General features: G+C 39.0%; 1 protein-coding gene across 2 annotated transcripts in view; it reads left to right on the forward strand.

The window, feature by feature from the left end:
* ATP6V1C2 (ATPase H+ transporting V1 subunit C2) overlaps positions 1-19,354 on the forward strand; it is a 67,569-nt gene that overhangs the window by 9,016 nt on the left and 39,199 nt on the right. For both annotated transcript variants that reach the window (XM_027850302.1, XM_027850303.1), the window contains exon 4: positions 15,027-15,112. In XM_027850302.1, coding sequence (XP_027706103.1) covers positions 15,027-15,112 — 86 coding nt within the window. The remainder of the gene's footprint in view (positions 1-15,026; positions 15,113-19,354) is intronic.

Genomic DNA, 19,354 nt, shown 5'->3' on the forward strand with positions numbered 1-19,354 from the left:
AAGTAAGAAAATTGGGACCCGGGGAGGTAGGTGGCTTGCAAGGTCACACAATGAGTTGCTGACAGCAGAGTCAGGACTAGATGACAGAGTCCTGTATAAGACGCTAGTTCACCAAAAAGCAGCAGCCTTCATCTATAATGCAGCGTAAGGAAAATAGGACTTACGGAGTCTGGACACTTGGATTTTGGTTCTTGCTCTGCCCCCACCCTCTCCAACAAACTGTGATCTCAGAAATCGAAAAGAGAAGACAGCGTGGCATAGAGGATAAAATGTGGAACATGGCATCAAGAACTGGGTTCAAATCATCACTTATATACCAATTAGCCATGGACAGTTACTCTACTTTTCTCAGCCTCAGTTTCCCCATTTGTAATATGATATAATGCCTACTTTAGAACTTTCCTCTCAGGTTTATTGTGAGGATCATATGAGATAATATACTTAAAACATTATGCACATGTCACTAATTATTATTATCTCTAAGGTCTCTTTTGCTCTTTCCATCATACCTTACATTCAAGGTCAAAAAATTCATGAGAAGAAAATATATAAAAATGAGTACAATTGGCATGTTAATCATCTGGCTATAATAAGGTAGCAGCTAGAACTGGCTTTTTGTGGCAGTCAATATAAATCATTCCTGATTTATGGAAGCAGTGAGATCCAAAAGAAAATAAACTGACATGTCTTAATTTTCAATATGAGTAGTTGTTTGCCCTTCATTCTTGAAGAGAACCATGACATCAGGAAGGAGATGTCATGACTTGCAAGTGAATTGGATTTAAGTCAGGAAGTCAGGCAGGGCTGTGCAAAGTCATCGGCCTCACTTTCTCCACCAGAACCATCTGGGTCCAGTGACAAGATATTCATCAGGATGACTGGAGATGGCCTCGATGCAGTGGGAGGCCTTGGCCTTTTTAAACTAAGGTCTTTCCCAGGTCTGAGTTTGTCTGAAGCAATGCCCATCCAGTGATTAAGGCTAGGTGAAAATGAGGCAAAGAATGGCCTCTTTCATCTGGTCAAAAAAAAAAAAAATCAGTCTGGAAGGGGAAGACCCTCAGGGTTTCTGGCCAAAATAGAAACATTAGTAGATACTGTGTCAACCGTGATCAAAGAAGAAAATTAAGATTTGAGTTAGAAAGAGCCCTAAAGATCACCTAGGCCAACAGCACCCCGCCTCTTGCGGCCCCCCCAACCTCTTCACCCCTCGCTATTACAGGTGAGAAAGCTGGCCCAGATTTGTTAAGTAACTTTCTAAAGTAATATAGCTAGTGAACACTAGCAGGATTCAAACCCAGGTCTCCAGTCTATCAATCTGGCACTTTTTCCCTTGGACGTCATTGCTTCCATAAGATAGGCGTGATCTGTTTTGACTACTCCAAACAGTCAGTTCAAGCTCAACAGTAGTATAGCCAAAGGGTGGTTAACCTGCCAGCCACCCCTGCCCACACAGTGGAAATAAATAATGTAGAGGACGCTTATAAGGAATAGAGTATTGAAAGAAAGTGCCCATACCCAGCTTCAGTTTTTTGAAAAGGACTACAAGATTGTCTGAAAAGTGCTTTAGTGTTATTAGATAAATAAACGCTAGCTGTTCTTGTAACCTAGGCAGCACAAACCTGTCAGCACTGCTCTGGTCAGGAGAGTAGAGAAGGTACAAGGGTTTTCAGGGTGTATTGTTTCCATACCCTTTTATTATTTATTTACTCGGCTAGACTGAGTGTTTTTCCATGTTGCTGTAAGGCAACTTTTGGCTCTCGGAGTTTTCATCTATTTTTGATTTATTCCCCAGCAGTTCTGTTCGGGGATCTGCTAATTATTTTTCTTCCAATGCATTGACATCTGAGGAATCAATACTTTAGTCTTAGGAAGCAGCACATTCCTCCCTTTTCTGAGTATTTGAGCCCTTTAAATGATCGTAATCAGGTTAACAATTGCTGGTGGAAACATCACATGTCCTGAGAGCTTTCTTAGGACATAACTTGAATTAATGAAGGAGAACAAAGGCGGGACAAGGAACGCAAACGTTATTTACCTAGGATCTAGTTAAGCCCACATTCACAGATACTCATTTATAAACTAATAAAATCCACCAGCAAGAAGACAGATAGGACTTGAAGACTTTAGAATTTAACCCCCTCATTTTATAGGAGAAGAAACCAAAGCCCCAAAATTTAGCTAAGTAGAAGGGACCCATCCAGCACAGTGTGGACATGCAGTCAAATGCTCAATTATCCATGAATGGATTATTCGTGACTGAAAAAAAACTTACGAGGTAGGAATTTAGGGATTCATCTAGTCTAGCCCCTTTATTGTATAATTGAGGAAACTGAGGCCCTGAAAGAGGAAGTGATTTTCCAAGGTTACAAAGCTTAAAATTGGCAAATCTTGGACTCTAAGACCTCTTGGTTCCTTATCTAAAATTATTTCGCTTCTATTCCTTTTTTGGGTTCCAGGCTGCTGGAGGTAAAGCTAAGCTGAGTCTGAGTGTGAGATGGCAGATACAGTGCATGGGGTACTTTGGCATTTAAAACGCTTCACAACCTAGCTCCAACCTACTTCCCAGGCCTCTTCTACATTAGTCCCCTCCACACGCTCCATTATCAAGCCAGACGAACCTTGCTGCTCCTTACATGCAATATTCCATTTCCCATCTCCACACTTTTGCAAAGACTCCCCCAAGTAAGTGCCTCCACTGTCATCGCCTCCGCCTCTTTGTCATGTTCAGCTCTTTGTGACTCCATAGACCACAGCACATCAGTGCTATCCATGGGGTTTTCTTGGCAAAGATTCTGGAATGGTTTGCCATTTCCTTCTCCAGTGGCAAAAAGAGGTTAAGTGACTTGCCCAGGGTCACTCAGCTAGTCCAGATCTGAACTGGACTCTTCATGACTAGTGCTCTATGCACTAAGTTATCTAGCTGCTTCTAGTATCTTTGAGTGTACACTATGGGAGATATGAACTGGATCTGTGATTTCATTGGTATAGAAAACTTCTAAAAGGGGAAACTTCCCCTGTCAATGCAAGTCTGTATCATCTCTGCAACTTCTAGACACTTGTCCTAGAGAGTTGCTTAGAGCTCTGGGAGGCTGCTTGATTTGCCCAGGGTTGCACAGCCAGAATGTCCCAGGTGGGACTTGAACTAGCTACCTTAGAGGCGAGTTTTCTATCTATTATGCTATGTTGTTACCTCTCTTATTAGGCAGAAAAGGTTCAAGTATAAGAATATACAAAAAGTAAATTTAAGGAAATTTTGGAGCTGGGGGTAATAGGAGGGATCTCATGTAGGATGTAGTACTTCAGATGAGCTTTGAAAGAAGCAAGTCTGGGGCAACTAGGTGGCGCAGTGGATGGAGCACTGCCCCTGAAGTCAGGAGGACCTGAGTTCAAATTCGGCCTCAGACCAAACACTTGACACTTACTAGCTGTGTGACCCTGGGCAAGTCACTTAACCCCAACTGCCTTAAAAAAAAAAAAGAAAGAAGCAAGTCTAAGAAGTAGAGAAGAGAAGAGGGCATTCCAGATGTGGGGGATGGCACGGCCTGTGCCAGGGCATGGAAACTTGATATGGAATGTTGTGTGAGAACACCAGCAGGTAGACCAGTTGCAGGCTGCATTGTAGACTGTATGCAAGGGAGTCAAGCACAACGTACCTGCAAAGGTTTGCTGAAGAGCTGGATTGTAAAGGAGTTTAAATCATCAAACCAAGTCTTCAAGCCTTAGCTCAAATGCTGCCTTGTACAGAAGTTTGTGTTTTGGTTTCGAGGCAGAATGGTGACATGGTTAGAGCTGAGTTTTAGAAGTTTTTTACTTTGGTAGCTGTGTAAAGGATGGATTGGAGAAGGAAGAGATAAGTAGTCAAGTGAGAAAGGGAACAAGCAATCAATCAAGAAAGTAGAAAAGATAAGGCAAAGTCCCCAGGGAACAGTATTGTAGTAGTATATGTGTATTGTGTACAGGTGTATTGTGGGAGAATTTGAGACTTCTGTTTAATAGAACAAATATTTATTATATGAATTATGATAAGAAGAAAAGCCACATGGTCCCTACCCTCAAAGGGTTACAATACGAGAGGAGGAATAATGGCAAAAGAGAATTTCAGAGGGTAGAAATCCATGTTTTTCATTGCATGTTTCTTGAGCTTAAAGAAGCTCTAAATGGTCTGGGTTGAATTTGACAGTAGCAAAAATTGTTTAGTGTAGGATAAAGATTTTAAAACTAGAAAGTACTTTAGAGATCAATCTTGTTTAACCACCTCATTTTACCAATGAAATTTAGATTCAGTCAAAGGGCCACACATGAAGAGTTAAAGGGCTACATGTAGCCTCAAGGCTGCAGGTTCCCCACCCCTGGTCTATAATATATCTTATTTCATTCTTGCATTCCCAGTGCTTTGTACATTGTAGGAGTCAGTCAATAAACGTTTTTTCCCTTTTTTCTTTTTTAAAATTATTTTTAACTTAAATATAAAAAGGCTACAAAACCCCAACACTTCATGTACACAGCACAACATAAAAAGAGGATTTAATATAAAGCCATGAGTTTCTATTTTATACTATTTACTTTTTTTTTTTGAAAACTATGTAATGAATACTATATATCATTTTCAAAGCTACCCTGCTTTTATGTACTTCCTTTTAAGTTTTCTTTTATTCTCTGCTGTGCACTTTTTTTCTCCCTCCATCCCTACCCCACCCTAGAGAAGGCTACCATTAGACACAAAAATGTGTGTATGTGTATATGTGTGTGTGTGTGTGTGTGTGTGTGAAACCATACTATACATAGTTCTATTTATCAGTTTTTTCTCTGGATGTGGATAGCACCTTCTTCATAGGTCCTTATAGTTGATTTGAGTATTTATGGAACAGTATTGCTATTATTGTGTACAATGTTCTCTTGGTTTTGCTCATTTTGCTCTTCATTATTTCATGTAAATCTTTCCATGTTTTTCTAAAGTCAGCCAGCTCATCATTTTTTATAGCACAATAGTATTCTTTCACAATCATATACCACAACTTGTTCAGCCATTCCCCAGTTGATGGGCATCCCCTCAATTTTCAGAGAGCTGCTATAAATATTTTAGAACATATAAGTTCTTTTCCTTTTTCCCTGATCACCTTGGGAAACAGACCTAATAGTGGTATAGCTAGGTCAAAGTGTATACACAGTTTTATAACTCTTTAGGGATCATTCTAGATTGCTTTCCAAAATGGTTGGACCAGTTCACAGTTCCACCAACAGCAAATTAGAGCCCCAATTTTTCCACATCCCCTCTAATATTCGTCACTTTCCCCTTCTGTCATTTTAGCCTTATATCAATCTGACAGGTATAAGATGACATCTCAAATTTGTTTTAATTTGCATTTCTCTAATGAATAGGAGATTTAGAGCATTTTAATATGACTATATATAGTTTTAAGTTCTTCATCAAAAAACTGTCCTATCATACATATCCTTTGACCATTCATTAATTGGGGAATGACTCATATTCTTAAAACTTGACAAAGTTCTTTATTTTACATATTTGAGATATGAGACCTTTATCTGAGAAACCATCTATTCCCAATTATAAAGTTTTCATGCCATAATATATGGTCAATTTTTGTAAAGGTACCATGTGCCACTGAGAAAAAGGTGTATTTGTTTCCATTCTCATTCACTTCTCTCCAGATATATATATATGTGTATATATATGTGTACGTATCATATCTAGCTTATCTAAGATTCTATTCACCTCCTTAACTTCTTTCTTATTTATTTTTTGGTTAGATTTATCTAATTCTGAGAAGGGAAGGTTAAAGTCCCCCACTATTGTAGTGTTATTTTCACCTATAATTCATTTATAGGTGTGAAGGATTGTGTGAAGGATCACACAATCAGAAGTGATAAGAGTCTGAACTAGGGAGATGGCTGTGTGAGTAGAAAGAAGGCGACCTCTACAAGAGATGTTGCATAGGTGAAAATGATAAGATTTGGCAAATGATCAGATATATGAGGTAAGGACGAGTAAGGAGTCAAGGATGGTACTGAGGTTTTTCCTTTCAAAATTTAGATGCTATAGCATTTGGTGCATGTAGGCTTATTACTTCATTTTTCTGTGGTACATAGAAAATGTAGTCTCACTATTTATCTCTTTTAATTAAAACTATTTTGGCTTTAACTTTGAGATCATGATTGCTACCCCTGCATTTTTTTTTGCTTCAGTTGAAGCATAATAAATTCTACTCCAGTCCTTTATTTTAACTCTGTATAACTTTCATTTTTAAAAGTGTTTCTTATAAACAACATATGTCAGATTCTGATTTTTAATCCATTCTGCTATCCATTTCCATTTTATGGGTGAGTCCATCCCAATCACATTCAAAGTTATCGTTACTAGTTGTGTGTTTCTCTCCATCCTAGTTTTCCTCCCTATTACCATTCTCACCTTTTTATCCTATCCTCACATATCTGATTTACTTCTAACTGCTACTTCCCTAGTCCATAATTTTAAAGAATCCCTTCCTTATCCTGTCCCCTTCCCTCCAATTTTTTTTTTAATAAATTTAGAAGACTTTCAAACCTTTCTAGATGTATGTTATTTCCTCTTAAACCCAGTTCAACCGGCACCCAGCAGTACCAACCCTCCATTCCCACCTGCTTCCACTGTAACAATTCTTCCATTCACCCCTGGTTTGAATGAGATAATTGCTCCATTTTATTTCTCCCTACCCAGTTTTATTTTTTAGAATCATTCCTTTATATTCAACTCAACTCAATGTTCTTTCAAAACTATCCAAGTAATGATAACATTCTTTTTTGTTTGTTTGTTTGTTTTTTGTTTTTAGGCAATTGGGGTTAAGTCATTTGCCCAGGGTCACAGAGCTAGTAAGTGTCAAGTGTTTGGTCTGAGGCCAGATTTGAACTCAGGTCCTCCTGACTTCAGGGCCGGTGCTCTAGAATGGTGCCTCAACAATGGGGCAGCTAGGTGGCTCAGTAGATAAAGCACTGGGCCCTGAGGTCAGGAGGACCTGAGTTCAAATCCGGCCTCAGACCAAACTCTTGACATGTACTAGTTGTGTGACCTTGGGCAAGTCACTTAACCCCAATTGCCTTACCACAAACAAAACAAAACAAAACAAAAAAAAGAATGATGACATTCTTAAAAGTACAGATGACTTTTTCCCTTATAAGAAGTAAACAGTTTGATCTTCTTGAGTCCCCTTTACAGTAATTAGTCTTCAATGTTTATGTTACATTTCTCCTAGATCCCAGGCAGCTCGGTGGTGCAATGGATAGAGCACCACCTGAGTTCAAATCTGGCCTCAGAGCAAACACTGGACACTTACTAGCTGTGTGAACCTGGGCAAGTCACTTAACCCTAATTACCTACAAAAACAAAACAAAACAAAAAAACATTTCTTCTAGATCTTAGATGTTAAATTTTCCATTGAGTTCTGGTCTTTTTGTCACAAATACCTGAAAGTCTTTCAATTCATTAAGTATACTTTTTTTTTCTCCATTTTTCATTCAGCTTTGCTGGGTAAATTATTCTTGGTTTCAAACCCAGCTTCTTTGCTCTTTGAAATGTTCCAAGTCTTTCAGTCTTTTAATGTAGAAGCTGCTAGATCTTGTGTTATTCTGATTATAGCTCCACAATATTTAAATTGTTTTTTTCCTTGTTGCTTGTAGTTTTTTCTCTTTAACGTGGGAGCTTTGAAACTTGGCTATGATGTTCCTATTTGTTTTAATCTTGGGATCTCTTTTAGGTAGTGATGGATGGATTTTTCCCATTTCTGTTTTGTTCTCTTGTTCTAGAACTTCAAGGCAATTTTCCAAATTTTAACTCATTATCTTTCCCCATGAAGTCACCCAAATAGTGAACTTCACTACTTTGTGGTTGAGTTGCGTCAGTCGTGTCTGATTCTTTGTGACCCCATTTGGGGTTTTCTTGGCAGAGATCCTGGAGTGGTTTGCCATTTCCTTTTGTAGTTCACTTTACAGATGAAGAAACTGAGGCAAACAAGGTTAAGTGACTTGCCCAAGGTCACACACCTAGTCAAGAGTCTGAGGCCAGATTTGAACTCTTGAAGATTAGTCTTCCTGATTCCAAGCCCAGTGCTCTATCTACTACACCACCTAGCTGCCTTCACTACTATTGCCCGAGATATAACTATTTTCCTAGTCATGTAGATTTGTAACCTCAGTACCATCCTTGACTCCTTACTCGTCCTTACCTCATATATCTGATCATTTGCCAAATCTTATCATTTTCACCTATGCAACATCTCTTGTAGAGGTCGCCTTCTTTCTACTCACACAGCCATCTCCCTAGTTCAGACTCTTATCACTTCTGATTGTGTGATCCTTCACACAACTGTCAGTAATTGATTATCCTAAAGTCTAGATCTGGTCAGATAGTCACACACTTCCCCCAGCATTCCCCAACTCCAGTGGTTCTCTTCTGCCTCTAGGATCAAATACAAATTGTTGTGTTTGATATTTAAAGCTCTCCACAACCTGGTCCCTTCCTATCTTTCCAGTCTTTTTCCACGTTACTTTCTTCCTTCTACCTACTCTGTGGTCTACCTATTCTGTGATCTACTATTTAATATATTGCAGTAATCTTTTTTTTTCTTTTTTTTTTTTGTGAGGCAATTGGGGTTAAGTGACTTGCCCAGGGTCACACAGCTAGTGAGTATCATGTGCCTACGGTCCTCCTGACTCCAGGGCTAGTGCTCAATCCACTGCACCACCTAGCTATCCCTGCAGTCGTCTTGCTATAGACTCTTCAAAGGAGTCTTGACAATGAACACCCAACTGGGCTTTGTGATCCTGCTTACTGGGCAACTTAGCCAAATATCCAGGTCTGTAACTATTTTTAAGTGCCATTGTTGCTGGTGTGATGTCAGAGAAAGAACACTGCACCGGGAAGGAGTCAGGAGATCAAGGCTTTGATACTTAACCAGCTATGTGACCTTAGGCAAGTTATTTAACTTCCAGGAAGCCTCTGTTTCTTCATCTGTAAGATGGGGATAATACTTGGACTGCCTGCTTCACAAAGTTGTTGTGAGGAAAGTATTTTGTAGTCCTTCAAGAACTTTAGAAATGTGAATTATCATCCCCCTCCTTTCCCTGTACTAGATACAAGTTCCTCCATTTAGCAGTCAGTCAACTAGCATTTTTTGGTGTTATTTAGTCTTCAGCTGTGTTTGACTCTTCGTGGTCCCATTTGGGGTTTTCTTGCCAAGGATACTGGAGTGGTTTATCCTTTCCTTCTCCAGCTCATTTTACAGATGAGGAAACTGAGGCAAACAGGGTGAAATGACTTGCCCAAGGTGACAGCTAGTAAGTGTCTGAGGCTGGATTTGAACTTAGATCCTCCTGACTCCTTCCTTGGCCCTCCATTCACTATGCCATTCTAGTTGCCCCTGGGTAAGTTTTAGAAATAGCCAAAAGTTATCCAGAATTCAATTTGTCAAATAAAGGGGTGACTGAGTTGGATCATACCATATGGTATAGTGGAAAGAACCTTAGATTCATAGGGAAGCTTGAGTTTGAGGCTTCAATCAGCTTTTTCTGATCTTTGTAACTTTGAGTAATTACTCTAAACCTCAGTTTACCCCTCTGTAAAAATAGTGGGTTGGAATAGATGATTTAACTGCTCTTGAATAAAAACACATAGTTTTGGAAGAGACAGCATTTTCCAACCTCTTCATTTTACAGAGGAAGAAACTGAGGCCAGAGAAAGTGACTTGCCTCCAGTCACAGGGCTAGTAAGTAGCAGAGCCTGAATTTGAGATAAGAAATTAGAAATATGCTTTTTTTTTTAAAAGTTATACATAATGGAGATTCATGGTTTCATAATTAGTACTCTTTTTCTGTTACTTGTACAGGGAAATGTTCGTGTTTGTTGATATTAGTAAAGTTAATAATAGTAAGAAGGATAATTTAAAAAGATTTTGAACCCAGATATTTTCATTCTAGAGTTTTCCATTATAGTCTTTAAAAAAAAAAAAGTTCAGCCTCCTTCCTTTGTAGTCAGTCACACCTTCCTATTCCTACTGCTTTGCTCCAGGGTAGATTGGTTCCATTGTCCCTATTGGCTGAGGAAGAAACAGTAGAACAAAGAAGCTGGGTGACTTGCCCAGGGGTTCATTGAGTCATCTGATGGGCCTGAATGAAAACAGACTCCCCTATTTGGCACTTTTTATACCTCTGGGCCAAACTATCTCACTTCAGACTTTACTATAATGAAGAGAAAGGAATGTCAGATTTTTAGATTTTGAAATACCCAGGCTGTCCTTTCTTACTGTGTCTTGCTTGTTAGCTCACTTGGGAATCCAGCAAGGCAGCCCTTGTATTGTCATATAGTTTGTTTGAGGCTTGCTCTGTCTTTCTGCTGTAGGTGTAAAGAACCTGACTGTAAACAGAGCAACCACTGGCAAAAGAAATGCTCCAATCAGTCAGTTAATCCACAAGGATTTATTGAGGCTTGCTATGTGCCAGGCTTCAAAAAAGGAGCTGGGGTTGCTCTACAAGTACAAAAGAGAGGACATTTCTTGCCTTCCAGTGACAAACCCACAAAATAAAACATGGCTACATAAAGCTAAAAATTCAAAATGATTTATAATTTGTTTTTTAAAAAGTATATGTTAACTTTTAAAAATTTTATTGATTACTTTTGTTTACTTGATCGTCATTTCTGAATATCTCACATCACAATCCTCCCCCAACCATTGCTTCTAACCAAGAAAAGCAATTAAGCAAAACCAACAAACACAATGACCTTCTGACATGGCATATTACAATATCCATCTGTAGTCAGTCTCACCTCTAAACTAAGATGACGGAGGTGTGTTTAATCATCTGTTCTTTAGTACCAAGATTGGGCATGACAATCAATATGAATTCTATTGTGTGTCATTGTATCTACTGTTCTCCTGGCTTTCCCTACTTCATTTTTCATCAGTTCATACAAGTCATAACCATTGAGTTCTTTTCCAATTATGAGATTAAGTTTGTGACTTTGTTCCAGAAGAGAAATAGTCCCTTCTGAGAACAATAACCCTTTCTATTTCTTGGACTTTCTGGCCTTGAGTATGAATTAGGAAAGGGGTGGTCTCAAATGATCCTTTTTGGGGGAAGTGTCCTCTATGACACCTTCTGTTGTATTCTGCCTTGCCTTGTTGTACCTCAGCCAGGAAATTCTCTATTTGGATGGAAATTAAAACACTGAACCCTTTTCTCTACCCATTCTCATTTATTATTACTTTTTTGAATCTCTGCTTGTCCTATTCCCTAGAGGCCCTTAATATTCCTAATGTGATAATGGGGACTAGCCCCAGTCACTCCTTTGCATTTTTTTTTTGCTTTTTGGTGAGGCCATCAGGGTTAAGTGACTTGCCCAGGGTCACACAGATAGTAAGTGTCAAGTAACACTTGTGAATTTTTAACTGAGACCCTTTCACTGTCCTTTAACCCCAAAGAATGATCTCCTTGGCAAGAACTGTTGACTTCAGAAGCTCATAGGGAAATGTTTTGGGGAGGTACAAAAAGGAAGGCCTTGTAGCAAACCTCAGAGGCCAATGCCCACTCTATGCTTCTGCTTCAACCTAATTATAACCTAGTTATCATCTCTATGCTGGTCCATTCTTCTTATATCTCCTACTGCCTATTGGATATCTCAAACTGGATGTCCAGTAGACATCTTAAAACTCAACAAGTTTAAAAAGAACTCATCTTTGCCCCTAATCCCTCCCTTTTTCCTAACTTCTCAATGTTGAGGCCTCTATTCTCTGTAATATTAAGTGCTTGTTGCCTGCTGCCTGGCTGATGAACCTAATGAAACTCCATAATGGTTCACAAGCTTTAGAATTGGAAGGGACTTTAGAGAAAGAAGCATCTAATCCAAACCTTTTATTTTACAGACCGAGAGGTTTGTGGCCCTGAGAGAGCAAGGGAATTTCCTAGATCATACCATATAAGTATCAGAGTCAGGACAGGAACTCAGGTCTTTTGACTCCAAAACTTCTGCTATGGCACATTGCTTGATGTGCTACTTTTGTGACTGCTTTAGAGGAACCTAATATATTTGGCTTTAGCCTGTATTCACTCTTTCATTTCCAAATGTTATAACTCATTTCTGTGTTGTTTTAAGGTTTACAAACCACTAGACTAGGGTATGAGAAGTGAACATCTGTTTAAGAAGATGTCAGTAGAGAAGAGCAGTTTGGCACAATGGAAAGAGTGCTGGATTTGGAAATAGAGGACCTGAGTTCCAGGGGAACTTAGACTCGATCACTTACTATTTATGAGACGTTGGGAAGAAAGGAAGAAAAGAAAGAAGGAAGGAAAAAAGGAAAAAAAATTGATTTATTAAGCACCTAGTATGTGCCAGGCACTGTACTAAGCACTTTACAAATGTTATAAATAATCTCGTTAGATCCTCATGGCAACACTGGGAGGTAGGTGCTATCTCTACTTTACAGAAACTTAGGCATACAGAGGTTAAGAGACTTGCCCAGAGTCATATAACCAATAAGGAGCTGAGGCCAAATTTGAACTCATGTTTTCCTGACTCCAAGTTTTCCTGACTGCTTTACTGTGCCCCAGTATGTCTGAACCACAGTTTTTGCTGTGAAATTGTCCTCAAGTTCTAATATATCTGTAGTCTCTTTTGCTAGACCTATAAGTTCTTAAAGAGAAGAACTATCTCATTTTTCTTTGAGCCTTCTCTTATTTCTCATTATTTTTGAACAGTAACCATGATAACCCCTATTTCTAGAGCACTTTAAGGTTTATTAGTAGTTTTCACAACAGCCCTATGAGGTAGATAGCATATGAATTACAAACTTCATCTCACATGTGAAGAAACTGAGGTTTAGTTAAAGTGACTTCCCCAAGGTTACATAGCTACTAAGTGTCAAAACAGGAATTCAAATGTAGGTTTCCATATGGTTATTATGGCGTCTCTCTCAAAGCTTTTTGTGTCTTTCTAATCTCTCAATTCCCAGCTTCGTTATGTTATAGAAATATAGAGTTTGAAATGTCTAATAAGTAGTTAGTGATATAAGCTTGAGAAGACCAAAAGTAGGCATTTAATAAATGTTTGTTGAATCTAATGGAAATGACTTAATATTGAAATGAAAACTGAAAGCCAGCACTAGTAACTATAATGAAGCCAGAAACTTCCAGTCCAGGCCAATGATGATAGACATATTAAAAGAGCTCTGTCCTACATCACACTTTAGCATCCTGAATTTCTACCTGGACCTCTACTGTATGGTAATTAATAATAACTTTACTATATGGTTCTATATGGTAGCAAATGCTGTTGGTACCGAGGGTGTGTGCTGCTAGTGCTGGATAGTAATAATAGTAATGATAATAATAATAATGATGATAATGATAATACTTGAATGAATGGGTGCTCTCATCAATATGGTTATACCCTCCAGGGGTGTAGATAGCAATTCATCCATGTTTTCTCATCCTGGGCTACCATTGTCCTGTCCTCCTATAATCCCATCACAGGGGGCCCACCCAATTACCTGGGGTCTTTCCTTAAATCTTTTGACTTGGTTAAAACATTATATAAATGTTAGTTATTAGTGACTTTAATATAGTGTTTTAAAGTTTGCAAGAACACTTTGCAATAGATTGGTATAGTAGACATCAGGAAGATCTAGTATAAGAATTCTGTTTCTGATAGTTACTATCTCTGTTACTTTGTAGAAATCACTTCACTCCTCTAAGCCTCAGTTTCTATATCTAAAAAATGGGGGAACATAGTACTTGCTTCACTGGGGTGTGAGGCTTAAAGAGATTATATATTATAGTAATTTGCAAACTTTAACGTGTCATAATCTAATAATAACTATGTCGGTTATGCCTCTCATTCTGTAGATGAAACAACTCAAGCTCAGACAGTTTAAATAATTTTTCTCATAGTCCCACAGCTATTAAGTGTCAGGAGTGAGATTTAAAAAAAACAAACCCAACTCATTTGATGCCCACAACAACCCTGTGAGGGTAGGTTCTATTTGAACCTCATTTACAGTTGAGGAAATGAAGGCACACAGGTTAAGTGACTTGACCAGAGTCACACTGCTAATAAGTATCTGAAGTGAAATCTGAATTCAAGTCTTCCTGTTTTCAGGTCTACTGCTCTATCCACTGTACCACCGGCTGCCTCTTTTCCCCCTCCAAGTAAAAAAAAAAAAAAGCTTTACTTTTATGCCAGGAGAATCCAATAAATAAAAGGTGAATTAAAAGGTGCACGTTAGCATTAAGAATTCTTCCTGCCTCTGAGTGTAGCACCTTATTCACTACACAGAACTACCTCTCATTACTGGATGCCTGGTGAGTGCAGAAGGCCATGTGCTTCACTTAGAGGTAAATGGCATTCCTCTGTGCTCCCTCCAGTCATATACCTGCTGCTGCCCTCACCAGAATGCATACAAACTGGGATGTAGGTCAGAGAGTCAGATCATTAATATGCTCTGATAGTACTTGATCTTAGTTTGTCCAATGAATTTCTAATTGAGTAGTTGTCTTCCATCATCACCATCATCGTTGTTGTCATCAACATCATCATTATCATAATGTCATTTACAAAGCACTTTAAGTGCTGAAAAGTACTTTGCATATATTATATGATCCTTGCCCCACAGCTCTGTGATTTACCCCTAATTTACAAATGAGGGAACTGAGGACCAGAAAGTTTCCCCAGATCACATTATAACTCCAGTTTGTTTTTTTTTTAAGGAAGTTGGGGTTAAGTGACTTGCCCAGGGTCACAGAGCTAGTAAGTGTCAAGTGTTTGGTCTGAGGCTGGATTTGAACTCAGGTCCTCCTGACTTCAGGGCTGGTGCTCTTACCACTTCGCCACCTAGCTGCCCCCCCCAGTTGCTTTTAACATGAAATCCTGTGTCTTTTTGCTATAACATGCTGTTATCTTCTTTATGACAAGTTTCTTATTAACTGGATACTTTCCAAGGACATTTTTCTGCTACTAATTATATTTTTCTTCTCTTCCTTCAAAGCCTTATAAAGAAGATGGCTCAGTGTGTAGTAGAAGTCATGGAAGATGCGAAGGGTAGAGTTCATGAGAACCTATTGGCCAATGGAGGTAGGTAACATGTGTGGTCCCAGTATGCTTTGGGGGATGGGGCCTGAAGAAGGGCTTGCCGATGTCTTTGGCAGATCCAGCCTCTAAGTAGAACTTAAATCTACTCAGTATTGGAGACACTGCATACCTCTGGTATGACATCTAGCTGCTCAAAGTATACCGTTAGAATCTGAAATGGATATTTGGAAGCGCTTGAAAATGTCCTGTTCTTTGCATGACAGAATTATGGTGTTTTACAAATTAAAAACCTTTTTTCTATATTGATCTGACAGTTTCTCAGACTAATGATATTTAAAAACATATTAAAAATATTTTGTTTTCTTTTTAAAAGGATCTCATGGCTCATAGGTGGCCTCATCATATCAGGGCTTAGAGGTAACAATGGACTTCCTAAGACTTTGCCGGTGGTATATAAACTTTGGCAAGGCCTCCCAGGTTGCAAAGGCTTTTGAGTACAAGCCTGAAGACTGACTGGATCTGTTGCCTAGTGTATGTTAAGAGACAGATGGGAAGAGACAGATGGGAGTTTGTTGCTAAGTTCTCCAAAGGATTGACTTTTTTTCAGCCACAGCATCTCTGAGATGACAATCTATCAAACTGTAGATAGATTGTGATCTGTGTCAGTGGAGGAGACTGTCCCCACTCATCAAATCTTATCAAATCTCTAAGTACTAAAGTATTAAAATATTGCATGTAGGTACATGTGTGTGTGTGCATGTTTGTATATTTAAAACAAGCCTTCTTGTTTCAGAATGAGACTTTGAAATCCTTGTGCCCCCAGATTTGAGCCCTACTCCAGTAACTTCATATAACTCATAATAATCCACCTTCCTATGTTGCAGGGTTGAAGGAAAAAATGAAATACCTCAAAAGTAGGTTGAGCATGGTTTGCTGTTCTCATGATCCTTGTGATGTGTGCATGCTACCCAGAGGGAGGAATCTTGGTCTGGTTGTAGGGGTACAGTGATCGGGTTATGATGGATTTCTCAAGTAACCACCTCGTAGCTCGGTCACGATATCCATATGACTCAGATGGTCACAGTTTTAGACTTTTGTCTTATTTCTTGTGTTACTTGTTCTTGCCCAATAACTGATCTATATGTCAAGTAGGAGGCGGAAATTCGTTAGGAGGCTTGCTACTAATATTTGCATAATGCTTTAAGACTTACCAAGGGCTTTTTGTATGCTTTATGTCACGTATTCATTCTTCTCTGCTACTCTTGAAAGGTCAGTGGGGTGAGCACCTGTAAGCCTGTAAGTGTTAATAACCGAGATGTTTGTTTGTGTGGTCACTTCCTTCTTTTACGGAGTGGAGAGGCTTTAAAAAAGTTGTTGTGGTCGACTAACTCATCACCAGACTGTTCAGAAAACTGATATACAGTCTGATAATAAATAATAATGATGATGATGATGATAATTAGATAGCATTTATGTGGCACCTACTATGTGTCAGACACTATGCCAAGTGCTTTATAAGTATTTGATCCTCACCATTCTGAGGTAGGTGTTGGTTTAATTATGCAAGTATTATTAATCTTTATTTTACAGATAGAGGAACTGAGGCTTCTAGAAGTTAAATGACTCACCCAAGGCCACACTGTAAATAACCATGTCTTCTGACCCTAAGTCTATCTCTCTGTTCCCTGTAGGACCCTGCTTCTCTTTCTGAGCCTTATATGACTTCCTATGTACATTGCCGTGCTCAGAAATATGGTTGCTTTTCTCTGTTATTGTTTTTCTGATGGGTCACAGTGCATTGGTCACCTCTCTGTTCCAGACATATCCATGGAAAGATCTGATCATAAGTCCATAAGAAATTAACTTCCTTTGTTTTGGGAGCTCTGAAACATCCTTAGGCCATTTACTTTTTAAATATCCTTCTTATTTCTGCCTTGGGGCCTTTGTGTTCAATTATGCTGCATCTGGTTTTGGTGAGGGAGGAGACTTAGGTTTTTCTCTAACCAGGTCAGTCATCACCCAGGTAGGCTGGATTGCTTTAAAGATGTAATCTTCAGTGCTAGTCCAATCCTATTTTCAATTCAGTTCAACAAACATTTATGAGGTCCTTCCTGGGCACAAAGCACTGGGCTTCCTGGGAGCTGCCTGAGATATGTAGTTTAGATACAAATCAGTTCATGCCCTTGTGGGGCTTAGATTTATAATCTAGAGAGGGATAAGACACCAGAATAGATGACTGTAATACACAGTTGCATTTGGGAGGGACAAACAAAGACAAGATAAGGGGAGGTCCTTAACTGAGTGAGGGTGGGGGAGAATCACTATGTGTGAGAATTGCATTTGAGGGGGGCAAACAATGGGGACTAGATAAGTGGAGGTTCTTAACTGAGTGAGTGTGGGGGTGGGTGGGGGTGGGATCAGGGATCAAAGCTTCCCGAAGGAGGTGACATTTGAGTTGAAACTTTTATTAAGCACTGTCTGCCAAATCCTGTGCTAATCCTAGGGCAAATACATTTTGGGCAAGACAATCAAATGCTCTCAAAAAACTGGCAGTTCTAGCTAGCCTTTATGGTTTAAGGTTCCCAAAGTGCTTTACATATATTATTTCATCTGAACCTCACAACAACTTCAGGAAATAGGTGCTGTTATTATCCCCATTTTACAGAGGAGGAAAGTGAGGCAGAGGTTAAATACTTCAGAGTCACAGAGCTAGAGTCTGAAGCAGGATTCAAACTCAAGTCTTTTTGCCTCCACGTCCAACACGGTCCATAACACCATCTAATTGCCTATGTTACAGTTTTTAAAAGGGTTTTAAAAATAGCGCAAAAAGACTTTCCAAACCAAATCTGTCCTGTACGGTTGCCCTGCTAACAGGTCCTAAAATAAGTTATTTGTTAATTCCTTTTTGTCTGATTGGTAAACCAATCTGATGGCTTTAGTCATCTTTAGTATTGGACCAGCTCTTCTCGCCTTTGTAGACAATCAGAGCAGAGCAGACCAGACCAGTAACCTGAAGCCAGTAAATGACCCACTAAAGACCCAACCTTTCTGGCCTTAGGATAAACCTTGCTTTAAGGGGAAAGGTCTCAGAACAACCCTTCAATTATCATTACTGTAAGCTCTTTGTATTTGTACCTCTATTGCAGTGCCTGACATGGAGTTAAGTGCTTAATATGCCCTTGTTGATTGATTGATTTTTTTTTTTTACTGAATTTGTTACGCATCTTAAAATAAATTATATTATTGATTTGTAAACTCATGATTGGTAAGGACCTTGAAGGCCCATTCCATTTACCCTGAAGACAACCTGGGTAGAAAAAGCCCTAGAGATGGTATAGTGGATAGAGGATTGGACCTGGAGTCAGGAAGACCTGAGTTCAAATCCTGTCTCAGACACAATATGTGTGTTCATTGGAAAGTCACTTTTATCTACTCTCAAACTCAGTTTCCTCCTCTTTAAAATGGTGATAGTTATAGCACCTATACCTTTTAGGGTTGTTATGAGAATCAATGAGGTATCATGTAAAGTGCTTTACCTATTATTATTGCCTGGAGTTGGAAGGCCTGGATTAAAATTCCAGTTTTGCTGCTTACTACCGGGGTGAATCTGAGCAAATTACAGAAATGTAAAATTTCAGAGCTGGTTGTAAGGGACCTCCCAGGCCATCCTGTCTAAGTAGTATGTTGAAGAACAATCTCCTTATGTTATACTTTAACAAGTAGTGATCTGGCCTTAGCCTGAAGACCCCTGTCTATTTTGCCTCCTCTGAATCTCAGTTTCTTTGTCTGTAAAATTCAGAGGTGGATGTTACACATATGTGGGGAGAGAGAGGGAGTGAATTGACTTCTCAAATCCCTTCTAGTTCTAAAGTTCTAAAGCATACTATCTTTTTAAATAAGGAAAGATTGGAATCAAACCAGCTCAGAACTATGTTCTTTCAAGTCTTCAGAAAAGGAAACTCTGGCCTTTTTTGATGATGATTTTTAATGTCTCAAGTTCTTGTTACAATTAACTTATGATATTTTAGAATTGAGAACTGGAGCTCTTTCATATGATAGTAGCTCTGAAATGTAAACAGAATCCAATGAAAGCTTTTAAGGATTCTTTCATCCCCATACCAACAGCACACCTAATATGGATACCCATTCATTTCAAAATACATCATTGACTTCATTCGCTATTTAATTAAGCCATGATCCCATGGCGGTTACCTCAGAGTAATCCTACTCCATAGAGTTTTTGATTCTCAGAGGCAGCATTTGAACCACGGTCCTCTACAGCTG

This window comes from Vombatus ursinus, unplaced genomic scaffold (assembly GCF_900497805.2).
Source record: "Vombatus ursinus unplaced genomic scaffold, bare-nosed wombat genome assembly UNPS02009062.1, whole genome shotgun sequence".
NCBI lineage: Eukaryota > Metazoa > Chordata > Mammalia > Diprotodontia > Vombatidae > Vombatus > Vombatus ursinus.